Here is a 17,028-nt window from a genome sequence, read left to right on the forward strand (position 1 = left end):
GACCAGCATAAACCAGCAAGGGACCAGCATAAACCAGCAAAGGACCAGCATAAACCAGCAAAGGACCAGCAAAGGACCAGCAAAAACCAGCAAAGGACCAGCATAAACCAGCAAAGGACCAGCAAAGGACCAGCATAAACCAGCAAAGGACCAGCATAAACCAGCAAAGGACCAGCATATACCAGCTAAAACCAGCATCCCAGCACCAAAACATACCTAACCAGCATATGCTGGTTTTTTCAGCAGGGTGGTATGTTTCTGCTTCAGTTTGGTTTGTGTGGATATATGCAGAGACAATTTTATATGGATTAACCCAAGATTTGTAGGTTTTGAGTGATTTATACTGTAATTTATAATTGAAACATGCCTTTTTCTCCTAAAATGCTTTTTAATGGCTGTAGTTTTCCAGACACAGTAATGTTGATGAACAGAATAAATACCAGTAAAAGCCTGCAGAGTTGTTGTCCATTTATGTTGAAGTTCAGAAATGCAGCTTTAAGCTACATTTTGGTCTGTTTTGAAATATTAGCTTGTGAAAGTAAGACCAAGAAGAAAACCCAACATTGTCACATTTAAGTCCATTTCAGAACAACACAAAAAAGCTACGGGTCTGAAACTTACCCAAATTTAAGGAATAGCCATTATATTTAAGTGTGCCATTTTGCTTTTATCTTAGTGAAACTTTAGAGATTTTCAGATTTTGAGTAATTTATATTGTCATTTGTAAACAAAGTTGTAAACCTCAAAAAAAAACTTTGTAATGACTTGTCTTCCAGACACAGCTGGATTCCCGCTCAAACTGATAATAGCAATAACACTGATGAACAGATTTTTAAAGAATGGCCATTATATTTTAGTATGCTCCATTTAGCTTTGTTGCAGTGAAATTTTAACATTTCTGACAACTGTATGATCAATCAGAGGCAACCACTTAAAAAAGTCACCCTATCCTTGGAAGTAATTCAGAAACTGGCGTATTTCCCCTGGATTTGATTCATGTAGGCATATATGCCACCATTTTTACTTGGATTTTCAGATTTTGAGTGTTTTATGATGTAATTCATAAAGAAAACGTGCATTTTTCTCTGAAAATGAGCCAATTTGCTTTGTTGCGGTTTGTTGCGGTGTATGATAAGCAGAGGCAATCACTTTTAAAAAAGTCGCCATATCTTTAGAAATATTTCAAAACCTGGTGTATTTCCCCTGAATTTGATTCATGTAAGCATATATGGCATTATACTTGGATCCACCCCAGATTTTCAGGTTTCAAGTCATTTATATTGTAATTTATAAACAAAACACTTTTTTTCTCAGAAAATGCCTTGTAATGACATGTTTTCTAGACGAAGCATGGATTTGTTCTGTTGATGGTCAGAAAGAAGGCCAGTAAAAGCTTGCAGAGATATTGTCCAACTATTTATCATCTGTTTTGAAATACTGTGGCTTCTGAAACGTGAATGAAGCAAGAAGAAAATGTGACAATTCAGTCCATTTCAGAACGACACAAACAAGCTACAGGTCTGAAACGCACCTACATTTGTGTGCTATTTTTCTTTGTCACGTTGACATTTTAAAATGACCATGTCAAATGACAACCATAGGACCAAGCAGAAACCTCAGCCAAGTGGTTGTGTTGGCAACAGGCTAGCAGTAAGTGGCAATTCATCTTTGGCTAGTGCTGATTTAATTTCTGCCCAAGTGGTGGATTTGGCCAGTTGTTGTGTGAGGAAGTCTAGGTTAAGTGCAAACACTGGAAATTGGATAACGCCTATATTGCATTTATTGACATTTACATTTTTATGCATTTGACAGATCCAGCATGGTACTCGAGGTTACAGAAAATGGTCTGAAATTGTTAGCTATTTTTGTCCAGATAGAATGGGTTATGTTCTGCTTCAACCCTGCACTATCCTTTATTCGCTCTCAAAGGATCTGCAATGTTGTGTCAAAGATTCCCATCGACTTCAAAGGAAGACGATGAACAAATCATTTAGTGCAATGGATGTAGTTTAGATTAATCATTCGTGAGGCCAAATTAAATCTCCAGTAGACACGGACCTTCTGCGGAGAACATTTCGCATCCAATCCAGACTTTCTTTTCTCTTTTTTTGTGCTGCTTTGCTCATTTGACAGCTCTGTAGAGCAGTTTCATGGCGTAACCTTGCCAAGCGCCGTTTTCCCCTCCGTCATTGATCAGCTCTGCGGGTCGTGTTCGTCAAAGCGGCCATATTTTCACAGCTGAACTGACACTGTAACCTGTGTTTGCAATTCAGGCATAGCTGATTATTGATCAGCGTCTGTCAGGTTAGCTGAGCATGGAAAACGATTCACAATGAGCTTTGTGCTGTTGGAGTCTCTTTGGGGCTTTCTAGTAATTCAGACCATTTTTTATTGTGTAATTTCTATATGTGACCCTGGACCACAAAACCAGTCATAAGGTTAAATTTTACAAAACTGAGATGTATACATCACAATAAATAAGCTTTCTATTGATGTATGGTTTGTTAGGATAGGACAATATTTGGCCGAGATACATCTATTTGAAAATCTGGAATCTAAGGGTGCAAAAAAATCAAAATACTGAGAAAATCACCTTTAAAGTTCTCCAAATTAAGTTCTTAACAATGCATATTACTAATCAAAAATTACATTTTGATATATTTATAGTAGGAATTTTACAAAAAATCTTCATGGAACATGATCTTTACTTAATTTCCTAATGATTTTTGGCATAAAAGAAAAATCAATAATTTTGACCCATACAATGTATTTTTGGCTATTGCTACAAATATACCCCAGCGACTTAAGACGGCTTTTGTGGTCCAGAGTCACATATTTATTTATTTATTTATTTATTTATTTATTTATTTATTTATTTATTTATTTATATTCTAATGCTAATGATAATAGTAAAACTGTAAAACTAAAATTATATATTATAAAATATCCCATTAGATAAAAAAATATAATTTTAGTTTTACAATTTTACTATTATATTATATTATATTATATTATATTATATTATATTATATATTATTATGTATGTAAATATATAACATAATAAATTACTAATTTTATTATTAAGAGAGAGAGATTTACACATTAATATTTTTATATACTATATGTTTTGTTTAATATTTTAATGATAATAACAAAAATGTAAATTAAATATATATTGTAATTAATATTTATTTAGTTATTATTATTATTATTATTATTATTATTATTATTATTATAAGAATAGAGAGAGAGAAACCAGAAAATCTAATTCATAATACTATATATTTTTCTTAAATTCAGTATTTTAATAAAAACGATAATAATAAAAATGTAAGTTAAATATATACTTTATTTTATATTTATTTAGTTTTATATTTAAAAAATTTAGAATTTTCTATTTTTATTTATTTTAGGTTTTAGATTTTAAAAAAGTAGTGCATTTCAAACTTTTATTCTTAAACATATAATTTTCTATTTGTATTTATTTTAGGTTTTAAAAAGTAGCATGTTTAAAACTTTTATTCTGATTTCTTTGTAATATTAAATAAATGTATAATTTTCTGTTTTTATTTATTTTAGGTTTTAAAAAAGTAGTGCATTTAAAGCCTTTTTCGTAATAAATTATTATTATTATTTTTAATAAAAGAGAGATTTGTATATTTATTCTATACATACTATATATTATTGTTGAATTTTATATTGTAATGATAATGGTAATAACAAAAATGTAAATTAAATAATTAAATGTAAATTAAAAAATATTATGTAATATTTATTTAGCTTTATTATTATTAAATTATTACATTATATTTTATTATAAATTATTATTATTATTAGAACAAAGAGAGAAAGAAAATGAGAAAGATAACACAAAATCTAATTTATTATACTATACATTTTTGTTTGATATTTCAATCATAATGATAATAATAAAAAAGTTTTATTATTATATTATATTATATTAATTATTTATCAAAAACATTTTGCTTGGATAAAATTTGACAAACTGCTTTAAAAAGAAATCATCCCTATATATATTTGCTTAGAGAATATTCCATTGTTGTAGTTTGAAGAGATATGTTTGTGTTTGATTCTTTGTATTGTTCTGCTCAGTGAACCTTTGAATTATTTGTTTGCAAAAGTTCTTTATCTTTTGCTGCAGGGAGGCGTTTTGCTGCCTCTATGAATTTGTTTTCACCTTTGTTGATTGTGAATCTCCAGCCAGATCAGGCCAGAGCCGAGAGAAGAATGTGGCAGGATGGTTCCAGTACAGGAATTCTGCCATAAAATAAGCATAATTAAAGCTGGAAATGAACAGGAGTGGTTTTGAGTTTAGATGAATTCAATTTCGTCCAAAACAGGAAGTTGTGATTTGATCAGACTCTCTCTGGAGAAAGAGGCATCGCCAGCCGGAGGCTCTCAGCCAAGTTTGATGCCAGTCTCTTTATTTCATAGTTAGTGTAAACGTGACAGTGCAGAAATATAATAGATTGTGCTGTCCTCACACTAAAATAAATGGCTTTCATCCTCATCCACTTAATCAGATGTAAGACGCCAGATTTGTGTGGCAGAGTCGGTACAGGATGTCATGTACTGTGGTTTTCATTTTTAAAAATACTGCGTTTAAAAGTTGTATTCCTATTTCTTCTTAATGTTAAATAAATATATAATTTTCTATTTTTATTTATTTTACATTTTTTAAAAATAGTGCATTTAATACTTTAATTTTTAAATATATATTTTTCTATTTTTATTTATTTTAGGTTTAGAAAAGTAGTGCATTTGAAAATATATATTTACTTTTAATATTAAATAAACGTATAATTGTCTAGTTTTATTTATTTTAGATTTTAAAATAGTATTCAAAAAGCACATTTAAAATTAAAAATCTTATTTTTTGTAATATTCAATAAATATATAAGTGTCTATTTTTATTTATTTTAGATTTTAAATAGTAAAACTTTTATTCTCATTTATGTTTAATATTAAATAAATATATAATTTTCTATTTTTATTTATTTTTCTATTTTTATTTATTTTAGGTTAACACATTTAAAACTTTTATTCTTATTACTTTTTAATATTTAATAAATGCATAACGTCGTATTTTTATTTATTTTAGATTTTAAAAAGTATCACATTCGAGACTTTTATTCTTGTTTTTTTAATATTGAATAAATTTATATTTTCTATTTTGATTTGTTTTAGATTTTGAAAAGTAGTGCATTTAAAACGTTTATTCTTAAATATATAATTTTGTATTTTTTTTATTTTAGATCAAAACAATTATGCATTTAAAATTTTAATTCTTATTTTTTGTAATATTAAATAAATATATAATTGTCTATTTTTTTATTTTAGATTTCAAATAGTAGTGCTATTTAAAAAAAAAATTCTTATTTAATTAAATTTAATATTAAATATATAATTTTCTATTTTTTTCTATTTTTATTTATTTTGGGTCTTAAAAAAGAAACACATTTAAAACTTTTATGATTTTTAAAACTAAATAATAAATTTTCCATTTTTATTTCCATTTTGAATAGTTTCAAAATTTTATTGTTGTTTTTTAAATATTGAATACATTTATAATTTTCTGTTTTTATTTATTTTAAATTTTGAAAAGTAGTACATTAAAATCTTTTATTCTTATTTCTTTTTAGTATTAAATAAATGTATAATTTTCTATTTTTATTTATTTAGGATTTTTAAAAAGTAGCACATTTGGTACTTAAAAAAATAGCGCATTTAAAATGTTATTCTTTTTTTCTTTTTAATATTAAAAAATGTGTAAAGTTCTGTTTTTATTTGTTTTAGATTTTAAAATGTAGTGAATTTAAAACTTGTATTCTCTTTTTCTTTTTAATATTAAATAAATGTACATTTTTCTGTTTTTATTTATTTTAGATTTTAAATAGTAGTGCATTTCAAACTTTTTTTAGGTTTTACATTCGCATTTTCTTTTACTTAATACTTTTTGTAATTTGTAGTATTATGTTTGTAATATTATATTACATACTGCATTGAAAACCTACAGTATTCAGGTCTCACATGCTATTTTACATTGACATTTTCTCAATTTTACTTATTTTAGCCCTTTTGGACAACAGGTTTTTCATATGCACACCCTTTTGTTCACATTAAACGCATTTCTCATTTCATCACATGTGGATGCATTAAATTCAGAGTGCGTATACATCAATAAAAGAAAATGCAATCATTATTCAGTGCACATGCGCATGCATGAAAGAAGGATCAACTTTATTTATTCATTCCGTTATTTAATCCTTCACATGAAAAGCAGATTTGCATTAAATGAAGTAGAGATGCATTAAATTCAATGTTCATATGCACGCATGAACGAAAAAAGCGATAACAATTCAGCCCGCATGTAAATGCATGAAATAAAAGATCAACTTTTTTCTTTTCTCCTTCTTGCAAGAATAAAAAGCTCAACTTTGTATGCAAATATCACCCTGACATCATCACTGATGGTCTGATTTGTAACCGCTGAAAGATTTGACTCTGACCTGTTCACATCCTCAGACTCAGATGTGAGCTATTTTTAAAAGTTGAAACTCATAATTACGGTAATTCTGTGGGGATTTCAAACTTTAATGTTAAATTTAAGTGCTGCGGAAGTCTGTTAAGCGGTTGGAGCAGAATTAATTGGAGAATTTTGTGAAGATGAAGAACAAGAAGTCTGAGGGATTTCAATAGAGTGCCACTTTGAAGCATTGTAATTAATTGATCTTACGTAAGCGTTCAGACTCTAACACACGTTTTTAAGCACTCCATGATTCAGCCATGACAGTCAGTGAGAGATATCCCTCTTGTTCTTTCGCCGCTGATTAATAGCGGCACGTCGACCGCGTTGAACTGTGTTTGAAGGACGTTGCTCTGCTCTCTAGCTTTGCAATTCAGATTGAAAAGGGTCTTTTGTGTCCCTCAGACTTAAGTCCCACTAGTGTTTCTTTCAGCGCTGAGTAGCGCACTTGAAAACATGTGCCCTGATCTTGAAGAAGACAAGACGGATGTTTCTTTTGGCCTTGTGGAATAAAACTCTCCAGCAGGTATGGCTCTAGTGTGATTGTAGTGGCCTGAAAGCACCAGACACCTCGGTGTTTGCCAGCCGATGGCTTTTGCCGAGTTAGAGGCAGCGCTAATGTGGAGGAAATGAGATGAGAAGATAAACTCTTCCTGAGGTCGCCCGCCTGCTGATTCTGTGCTTTCATATAGATTTCCACGTAAAATGTATGCTGTTACATGACGGCGCGCCACCTTAGTGTAACTCAGCTTAATAATTGATCTAAATTACCACATGGTTAAACATTTACAGCAGGGCTGTTAATAGATCGCTGACATTCGTGTTCTAGAATCTGAGAAAGAGTAGGACCGAGTTTAGCCGGACTTTTGAAAGCATTTGCATGCACATCTTGGCCACTGTATTTGTTGGAGGATTTTTTCTTGTTTAGATTATTTGATGATTTTAAGAATGTCTACATATATTATTAATAACAACAACTGTTATTTTTGTTGTTGTTATTATTATTATTAAAAATAGTACTTAAAGGTTGTATCAGCGATGTCTAGCCTGAAACATAAAGTGTCAATTTCAGCGGATCGTGAAGAAAGGTCAGCTGAAATTGACACTTTATGTTTTAGGCTAGAAATCGCTGATACAACCTTTAAAGTACTTATTTTTTTTACTGGGAAATTTTAAGTGTCGTCGTTATTATAAAAATTGTTGTTGTTGTTGTTATACTTAATATAAATTTTTCAGGGATATGTTTAGTGTCATCTTTAATTATTGTTATAATAATTAGTAATAATAGGTAATTTTCATGATGATTTTCAGTATCATCTTTAATTATATAATATTGATGATAATAATAATGAATGACTATAATAATAATATAATAATAAATTACAATAATATTAATAATAATAATAGTTGTATAATATAATAGTAATAATTATAATAATAATAATAAAGCCATTTTCAGGGCACTTTTCAGTGTCACCTTGAATTATATAATATTGATAATAATAATAAATGACTATAATATTGATATAATTATAATAATAATAACAACAAATTACAATATTATAATATTAATAACAATAATAATAGTAATTATATAATTATATAGGCAATTTTCAGGGCATTGTATATAATAATATAATATTGATAATAATAAAAAATGACTAATAATAATATAATTATAATTGTAATAATAAATGTCAATAATATTAATAATAATAATAGCAAGTCATTTTCAGGGCAATTGTCTGTATCATCTTTAATAATATGATATTGATAATAATAATAATAATAATAATAATAATAATAATAAATGACAATAATAATAAAATTTAATTTTCAGGGCAATTTTCATTGTCATCTTTAATAATATAATATTGATAATAATAATAAATTATAATAATAATAGGTCATTTTCATAGCAATTTTCAGTGTCATCTTTAATAATATAATATTGATAATAATAATAATAAATGGCTATAATAATAATAATAAATGACAACTACAACAACAACAACAACAATAATAATAATAGGTCATTTTCAGGGCAGCTTTGAGTTTCATCTTTAATATAGTAATAATAATAAATGACAACAACAATAATAATAATAATAATAATATGTAATTTTAAGCTAAATTTTCAGTTTGTGATAGGCCAGTTAGCCATAAATGTTTTACCAAAAAAAATAAATAAATACAGAAAAGAAAAGATGGGGAAAAAGCTAAAATAAATATAGCTTTATCTATAAAGAATTTTGCCAGAATGCTTTACAGTATATTCCTTATGTATTCATTCTCTTTATTCTGCATGATAATCCTTAACAATTTTTATGTTCAAACAGACCCTTCAATAAAAGTTTTAATCCTCTCAAAAATGTCATTCACCCAAATAGCAACTATTAAAGACTGTTGCTGCAGAAACCACCAAATGGGTGCGGCTTCTATTTGCAAGCTTTTTTATGAATTTTCTATGAACTTTATCATAGTGAACTGTCGTTTGTCTAGCTTATAACTGCCTCAATCTGTTGTTTTGACGTCCTTTGGGTGCATTCGAGTCTTAAACAGCAGGTCAGACTCCTGTAATACACAGAACTCCTGCAAACTCTAGGAATCAATATGCGCACATGGCTTTACCGAGTCGGACGGTTTTCCGGCTTTCCGGCACTTTTACTGCGTTCCGCTCGGTGACACGGGTAGACCTGGTTGCCATGACAACCTATTCCTTTTTTGGTGTGTGCTTTGACATGGTGGTCACCCCCGATAACCGTTCTAGAGCAACAACCACCACAACAAAGCTGATGAGGTAAACAGAGATCAGCAAAATGTTGTGTTTAACGGCAGGAGTTTTAATTGGAATTATTCTACATAACCACATAGCAACACAATAGTAAACATCTAGCAGCCCACTAGGATTATGACAGTGAGTCTTGCATTGGTAGAGAATGTAAAAATGTAGTTTTTGTATAGAGTTTGCATTTTTCTGCATGTCTGATTGTCCCTTTCTCTCTCTCTCTCTCTGTTCTGTTCATCATTATGGAGAAATATCTCCACCCGTCCGCAGCTGATCTACCTATCATTTTCACATCTCCTAGCAACAGCTCTTTAAAAAACTAAATATAACACTTGGTAAGGTGTCGCACCAGAGCTGCGTGTGTGTGAGCGCTTGTACATGTGCATGGTGCAGTTGTGTGTTGCAGTGTATTGTTTCCATACAGATCCAGCTGTGTTCATGGGCATTTGTGTGCTGTAACTTTCACTGATGTACAGTGATGGGAATAGAGGCGTTATAAATAAACGGCGTGACTAACCGCATTACTTTTTTCAGTATTGAGTAATCAAACGAAATCAAACGCTCCTGGTTGTGATTACATTAGAGAGTTAATATAATGAACATTGCTTATCATACAGATTGCTTTATCAAATATAATTCATGTCTACTTCATTTAAAAGTAGACATTTCAAGCTTTCTATAAATATATTTCTCATGCCTGTGAGGCAGGTATTCGCTGAGATTCAGGTTGTTTTGTCGACATGTCTCTGAAGAGAGGTGACGGAGAACGAAACGGCAAAAGAGCGCATTCTGTTCATTTTCATTATTTTACAAAAGCACATTGTTTTGTTGTTATGACTATAGACAAATAAAAGTAGACCCTTTGCAGTTTCAAACGGTACCTTATTCTTATCTGTATGATCAAAAATGACAGAGTATTTCTGGTTCTTTTCGCGGTCATCAAGAAAAAAACAACACAGACCACACTGGTTGAGTCTTCAGTGTTGCTGCAGGATGTTTTTTATGCGACCCTAATAACATGATATTTAGCCCCTGAAAGGTCTCTCTCACGTTGTCCCACAGCAACATTAAAATACTGTAGATTAGTGTACAGTGCTTTATTGTTTTACCATATTGGGGTCATCCAAGTTATTTGACATATTTTCTTTTTTTTTTTTTAAGTAACACAATAGTTACTTTCCCTGGTAATTAGTTACTTTTATAATGATGTAACTCAGTTACTAAGTTACTATTTGTGAGAAGTTACTAGTAACTACAACTAATTAATTTTTGAAAGTAACATGCCCAACACTGCTGATGTATGACATTACACTAATTCTGTGCTTTCTGGTGCTTTTCTCGACTCAACAAGAAAAAGTTCAGCTCAAATTTGAGTACAAAATCAAAAGAGTATTACGAATATTCAACTGGTCCTATTTTATAACACATAAGCTATTTTCTTCACCTAAATGAACATATATAAAATTTAACATTTGCTTGTTTTTTGCCATTTTTCATTTTTGTCAGTTGTGATTCGCATTAGACTTTCATGACTGTAATACTGCAATGTAATCCAATGCTTTTAAATTGATGGCCATTTTCCACAAGTTATGAAATGTCTGCAACATAGTTTGTTTAAAATTCCTTTATGGTCATGTAATGGTCTTTTTTAACTTGTCAAAAACAGCTATGTTCACATTGAGCCATTTTGGTGCATGTCTCTTTAAATGATAATGAGCTACTGCTGACTCCACCCCTCTCTTCTGTTTTTTGTGTGTTTGGCGCGTTACCATCAAAAATAAAACTAATCCACTGCATCTTCTGTGGCTCTGATGTCGGGAGAAAATGAAGACTCTTAAGTTTACTTTTACATCCAACTACAAAACATCTGCATTGCTTATGAGACATTGTTATCGCTACAGATGCTTGAGCGTAGAAAAAGTGGCCAACAGCATTCAAATGGCTGAGGGCAGAGATATGCTAATACAGGACAGTCCGTCAGTAGTTGTGGGTGGGGCCAGAAAATCAAAACAGCTTGATTATTGAGACTGTATAGGAGAGTTAATTGATTTTTATCAGTTTTATGCAATTTATATGCAAACACCATGTAAAAGTGAATTTTGCACCCGATGTCCCTCTTTGACCCTCTGGGGTCGACAAACGCGCTGCCACTTTTGTGGTATATTTTACTGATAACCTCTAAAGGAACTTAAATTACGCCGTCATTTTTGGTCATACAGATAAGAGCAATACATCATTCTAATCTGTAAGGGGTCTACTTTTATTTGTATACACACATAATAACAGCAAAACTTTGTGCTTTTGTAAAATAATGAAAAATACAGGGTGTGCTTTTAGCCGTCTCAGTCTCTGTGATCTTAATTTTGAAACACATCACAAAAGAGAACTGAATACAGCGAATACTTGACACACAGACATGAGAGATATATCTATAGAAAGCTTGATGTGTCTACTTTTAAATGAAGTCATATTGAAAACAAATATTCTGTGATAAAGTAATGTGATCACGCCCATAATCTACCGTGCTTTTGCAAATATAATTGTCCACCTGAGACACACAACATGTAAACGTCCACATCCCCTCAGTAAAATCTATTGTATTTTTTGAGTAATGAGAATGAAGGTGAATGTGTTTTATTGCCATGAAAATAATGTCCAGCAAATGGCCCTAAATGAGCATCATTTTCTTGCAAAATGTGAAATATATTTTCTTATGGAGAAATGTGACCTGGACATGTTCTTGACCAGTTTGGTGAGATTTGCCTTTAGAGATTTTCTGATTTAATACATGGGCTACTGAAGTGTGTGTGGCAGATGAAATTGAGAGCTATTATTTGTAAAGTGGATTGAGGGACAATAAGATAAAATTTCAGAAAAGTGGAGACTGTGATCTCATATTGTCTACAAATGGAACACACTCACAGAGTGATCATCTCTGGATACTCCTGAAAAAACAACAGAATCAGCCTCTGAACTTGTGTTCAAAATACAAGATTGAGTGTTGAGAAGGAGGTACAACAACATGATTCATATTTTAGATGGTTTTTAGTGGATTTACGTCTTGAATCAAGACTTTCGATCTTATTATTGCACAAGTGACTTAAAAACACAAAAAATCATCAGATATTCTTAAAAGTCAACATGAAAATGCCATTGGTTACCCATTTTACTGCATTACAGAGTAAAACAGAATATTCACTGAGGGGAAAAAAGTGCACATGGGACTTTTTATATATCAGGAATTGATTGTATTGTGAAAAGAGTCTCTATATTAAAAGAAACCACGGGTATTAAGACTTGTATGGCTTAATATTACGTAAATGATGTCTCTTATTGAAATATGTAGTAGAAAACCCATGAAAGATTTCTTCACTGCTTTGCCAGCAATATGAAGATGAGAAAAAAATGGGAAGATGCTTGTGGATGAATAAAACTTTGTTAAGACCTGCATCTTTGTTCTCTCCACTTCAACTCTGATGCCTTTGAGGCTTTTAGTAGACCACAGCTACAAAAAAGCTTACAAACGACAGAGACAAGAAACGCTAGATGCCATCCTGCCAGGATGTAAACATGCAGATGCTTGTCATGACGCCACAGCCACTGAAGGAGTTTCTCAGTGTGGATTTCACTCGATATCCAGGGCGTTTAGACTCCTTGTGGTGAAAATTAATGGTACGGCATTTGGTTTTACTATACGCTTATCCATCACCAACCTGTAAGCTCCTTTAGTAGCTGTGGTCATCATATCAGTATTTTATTTTCTGAGTTGTGGTAAAAATAGCAATAGGTAGCGCCAGTAGCTCACTGAGTGCAACCATCTTACGTCATCGAAAAAAATGCCGCCCCCATAGTCCAAAATATGTATAAAATGAAGATGATCTTTTAAATAAGGTAAATCTTTCATGGATTTTCTACTATATATTTTCGTAAAAAACATCATTAACGTTAATATCCAGGTTTCCCTTTAAAGTTGTATGGAATTGTTAAAAAAATTGAATAATTGATTATGCAATCCAGAATTTTTGTTTTCTTTAAATAAAATACCAATAAATACAATAAAATTTTGCACAAACTATTCATTATGTATATATATATATATATATATATATATATATATATATAAACCAATGAAAGTCTGTTTTTCACAATCCAGTTAAATCAATTAAAAGTTGTGTCCTATTTTTAGCTGAATATTGTTTGATACATCAAATTATTTTAATGGCTAAATGATTGTGTTTTCTGATCTGCGTTTGATCTTCAGCATTTACAGACAAACCTTTAAATGAAACAAGAGTGGTTGGAACGAATCTTGATAAAACAGCTTGTGTTTAGTCGCTGCCCGTGGAACCATTGTTCTGTTCCAAAAACGCTTTCTGTTTCTGGTGAAATGCTATTTTGGGACTTGAAATAACATTTGGGTTTGGAGAGTAAAAAACTTTATTTCTCCAAGTCTTACATCAGTCAGGAGGGACCATGAATATTTGATGATGCAAAGCTAAACATTTGGGATCGGCTTGTAAAAAAAAAAAAGCTTGACATTTGCCTTCGCGGTTGTGATAGCGACTGTTAAATCATTATTACCCAAACAGACGGCCGTACCTGCCGCCTCTCAGAGCTTAAATCGAGTCCTCGGAGAGCAGCGCTGCCGTTCCTGACATCTACAGCTGTCCTGTCAATGCGAGATTATTTATCTGTGCGGGACTCGTCCTGCAGTGAGCCGCTGTAGTCCTGCGGGGCAGGCTGTCTGTCTGTATGTCATTGACAGAGGCCCGCAGGGACCGCATCTCCCAGCATGCCGCTCTCCGGGGACGGGGCTCGTGTGACAGCTCTGCCTCCGGCGCTTGAAGAGACAAAGAGAAGTCCTCATCATGATAGATAGTGACAGCTGAGAGCGTGTGAGAGAGATGCAACTTTCTTCACAATCAGTAGCACATAATCTTTATTATTTACTCTTTCTTCTTAGGTTTTAGTGAGTGTTCAGTTATGATCTGCTCTGAGATCAGTGCTGATGCATCATGGGTTGCCACTGTTGACTCTCTGAGAGACAAAAGGTTGATGATTAATTGTGAAAGAGTTTTTTGTGGTTTTCATTCAAACCTGTGAGATTTACTCTTCCGTGAAGCATAAAAGAGGTTCTGCTCTTTTTCATATGATAAAAGTTAATGTGGACTGAAGTTGTTCAGCTTCAAAAAATAGAAAAAGCAGCCTAAATTTGTGTTAAGTTTTTGTTTTTTAATGTCTTTCTAATGATTTTATAATAATGAATAATAATGATTTTAATTATCTCTTCTGCTCAGAGATCAAAAATACAGTAAAAATACTAATATTGTGAAATATTATTACAGTTTAAAATAACTGTTTTCTATTTGAATATATTTTAAAATGTAATTCGTCAGTGTCACATGATCTTTCAGAATTCATTCTAATGTGCTGATTTTATGCTAAAGAATTTGTTTTTATAGTTGGAAACAGTTGTGCTTCTTAATATTTTTGTGGAAAGTGTGATACATTTTTTTCAGGATTCTTTAAATAGAAATTTTGTATCCAATAAACAGCATTTATTTAAAATAGAAATATTTTGTAACATTGCCATTACTCTCACTTTTAATCAATTTAATGCATAATTGTTGAATAAAAATGTTAATTTCTTTTAAAAATTATTACTGACCCCAAAATTTTGAACAGTATCATATATATATATATATATTTGAGGTTTTTTTTTGTTTTGTTTTTTTTGTTTTTGCTTTCAGTAAATTATTTTCTACATGTTTGCATTATTTCATTTTGTATTTTATTTTATTTTATTTTATTTTATAAAATTACACTATTAAATCTTTTACAGACTTCTTATTGTGTTAATTCACATCCAAAAATGTGGAATTATTCTTTTCCAGAAATTATTTTTCTGAATCACACTGTAAAAGCAAAACTTCATACCTAAGTTTTCTTTGAATAGAAATTTGAATAGAAATTTCATTTCCAATGAACATCATTTATTTAAAATAGAAATCTTTTGTAACATTGTCTTTACTCTCACTTTTAATAAATGTAATGCATACTTAAAAAGTTTAATTTCTTAAAAAAAAATTACGGACTGCAAATTTTTGAACAGTTGTGTATATATATTTGAGGGTTTTCTCTACACATTTGAATAATTAACTGTTTTATTTTACTTTTAAAAAATCTTCTACAGACTTCTTATTGTATTAATTCATATCCGAAATTTTGGAATTATTCTTTTCCTGAAATGATGCTTAATATTTCTGAATCGCACTGTAATCACAAAAGCAAAACTTTATACCAAAGAAGTGTTTAATATTTAATGGTATTGGTTTTTTTAGTACCTCATCAACTGGTAGTTTCATATTTCAAGCTGTTGCATTTAATCATAGTGGTGAGGTTCATATCGTTTTTAATAAATCACACAATGTGTAATGAGTGCTTTGTGTATATTTATATTTGATGGCTTATGAACCATTTGAAGGCAAGGTGATATAGTTTTGAATAGAGAGTTTGTCCTTAAAATTTATGGTGTACAGTTGATTTTTTTAATCATAGTTTTGAGATGTGTTACAGAATTCAGCAAATGTGCAGATGAGTTTGTGATGCTTTGACTATGATGATTTCTAGTAATAAATGTTCAGGGTGATATTAAAGCATGTCTATACAGTGTTTCAAAAGAGAATACTTATTATTTTGGCTCAACGTCTCCTGTCTCTCTCTATCTGTCTGTCTCCAGATGTTGTGGTTAACGGAAAGCCGTGTGACTGTGACATGACCGCTGACTGCAGGGTCGGAGACGCTGTGCCATTAGAGGTGAAACTGACCAACCGCAGCAAGAGCGCAGTCGGACCGTTCTCTCTGACCGTCGTCCCCTTCCAAGACTATCAGAACGGAGTCCAAAACTATGACCTGCAGGACTCAGTCACTTTCATCGGCTCCAACACCTTCTACATCAACACGGTGAGCCAATGACGCACGTAGAAAAGCACATAGCAGCTGGACACTGTCTGAGCCGGGTCACATCCTCAACTTCTGAGGAATGTTTAGCTTTCAAATCATAGTCATGGTGTTAAAGGTACACTTACATATGTGACCCTGTACCACAAAACCAGTCTTATTTAGCACTGGAAATTTGTAGCGATAGACAAAAATGCACAGTATGGGTCACAATTATATTATATGAGTACAGTCGTGGCCAAAAGTTTTGAGAATTACATAAATATTGGAAATTGGAAAAGTTGCTGCTGTTTTTATAATAGCAATTTGCATATACTCCAGAATGTTATGAAGAGTGATCAGATGAATTGCATAGTCCTTCTTTGCCATGAAAATTAACTTAATCCCGAAAAAAACTTTCCACTGCATTTCATTGCTGTCATTAAAGGACCTGCTGAGATCATTTCAGTAATCGTCTTGTTAACTCAGGTGAGAATGTTGACGAGCACAAGGCTGGAGATCATTATGTCAGGCTGATTGGGTTAGAATGGCAGACTTGACATGTTAAAAGGAGGGTGATGCTTGAAATCATTGTTCTTCCATTGTTAACCATGGTGACCTGCAAGAAACGCGTGCAGCCATCATTGCGTTGCATAAAAATGGCTTCACAGGAAAGGATATTGTGGCTACTAAGATTGCACCTAAATCAACAATTTATAGGATCATCAAGAACTTCAAGGAAAGAGGTTCAATT

General features: G+C 31.4%; 1 protein-coding gene across 1 annotated transcript in view; it reads left to right on the plus strand.

Moving 5' to 3' along the window:
• The window catches only part of LOC141289376 (trafficking protein particle complex subunit 9-like), a 122,178-nt gene extending 105,868 nt beyond the window's left edge, over positions 1-16,310 (plus strand). The window contains exon 4 of the mRNA XM_073821483.1: positions 16,075-16,310. Coding sequence (XP_073677584.1) covers positions 16,075-16,310 — 236 coding nt within the window. The remainder of the gene's footprint in view (positions 1-16,074) is intronic.
• The last annotated feature ends 718 nt before the right edge of the window (positions 16,311-17,028 follow it).

This window comes from Garra rufa, chromosome 17 (genome assembly GCF_049309525.1).
Source record: "Garra rufa chromosome 17, GarRuf1.0, whole genome shotgun sequence".
Lineage (NCBI taxonomy): Eukaryota > Metazoa > Chordata > Actinopteri > Cypriniformes > Cyprinidae > Garra > Garra rufa.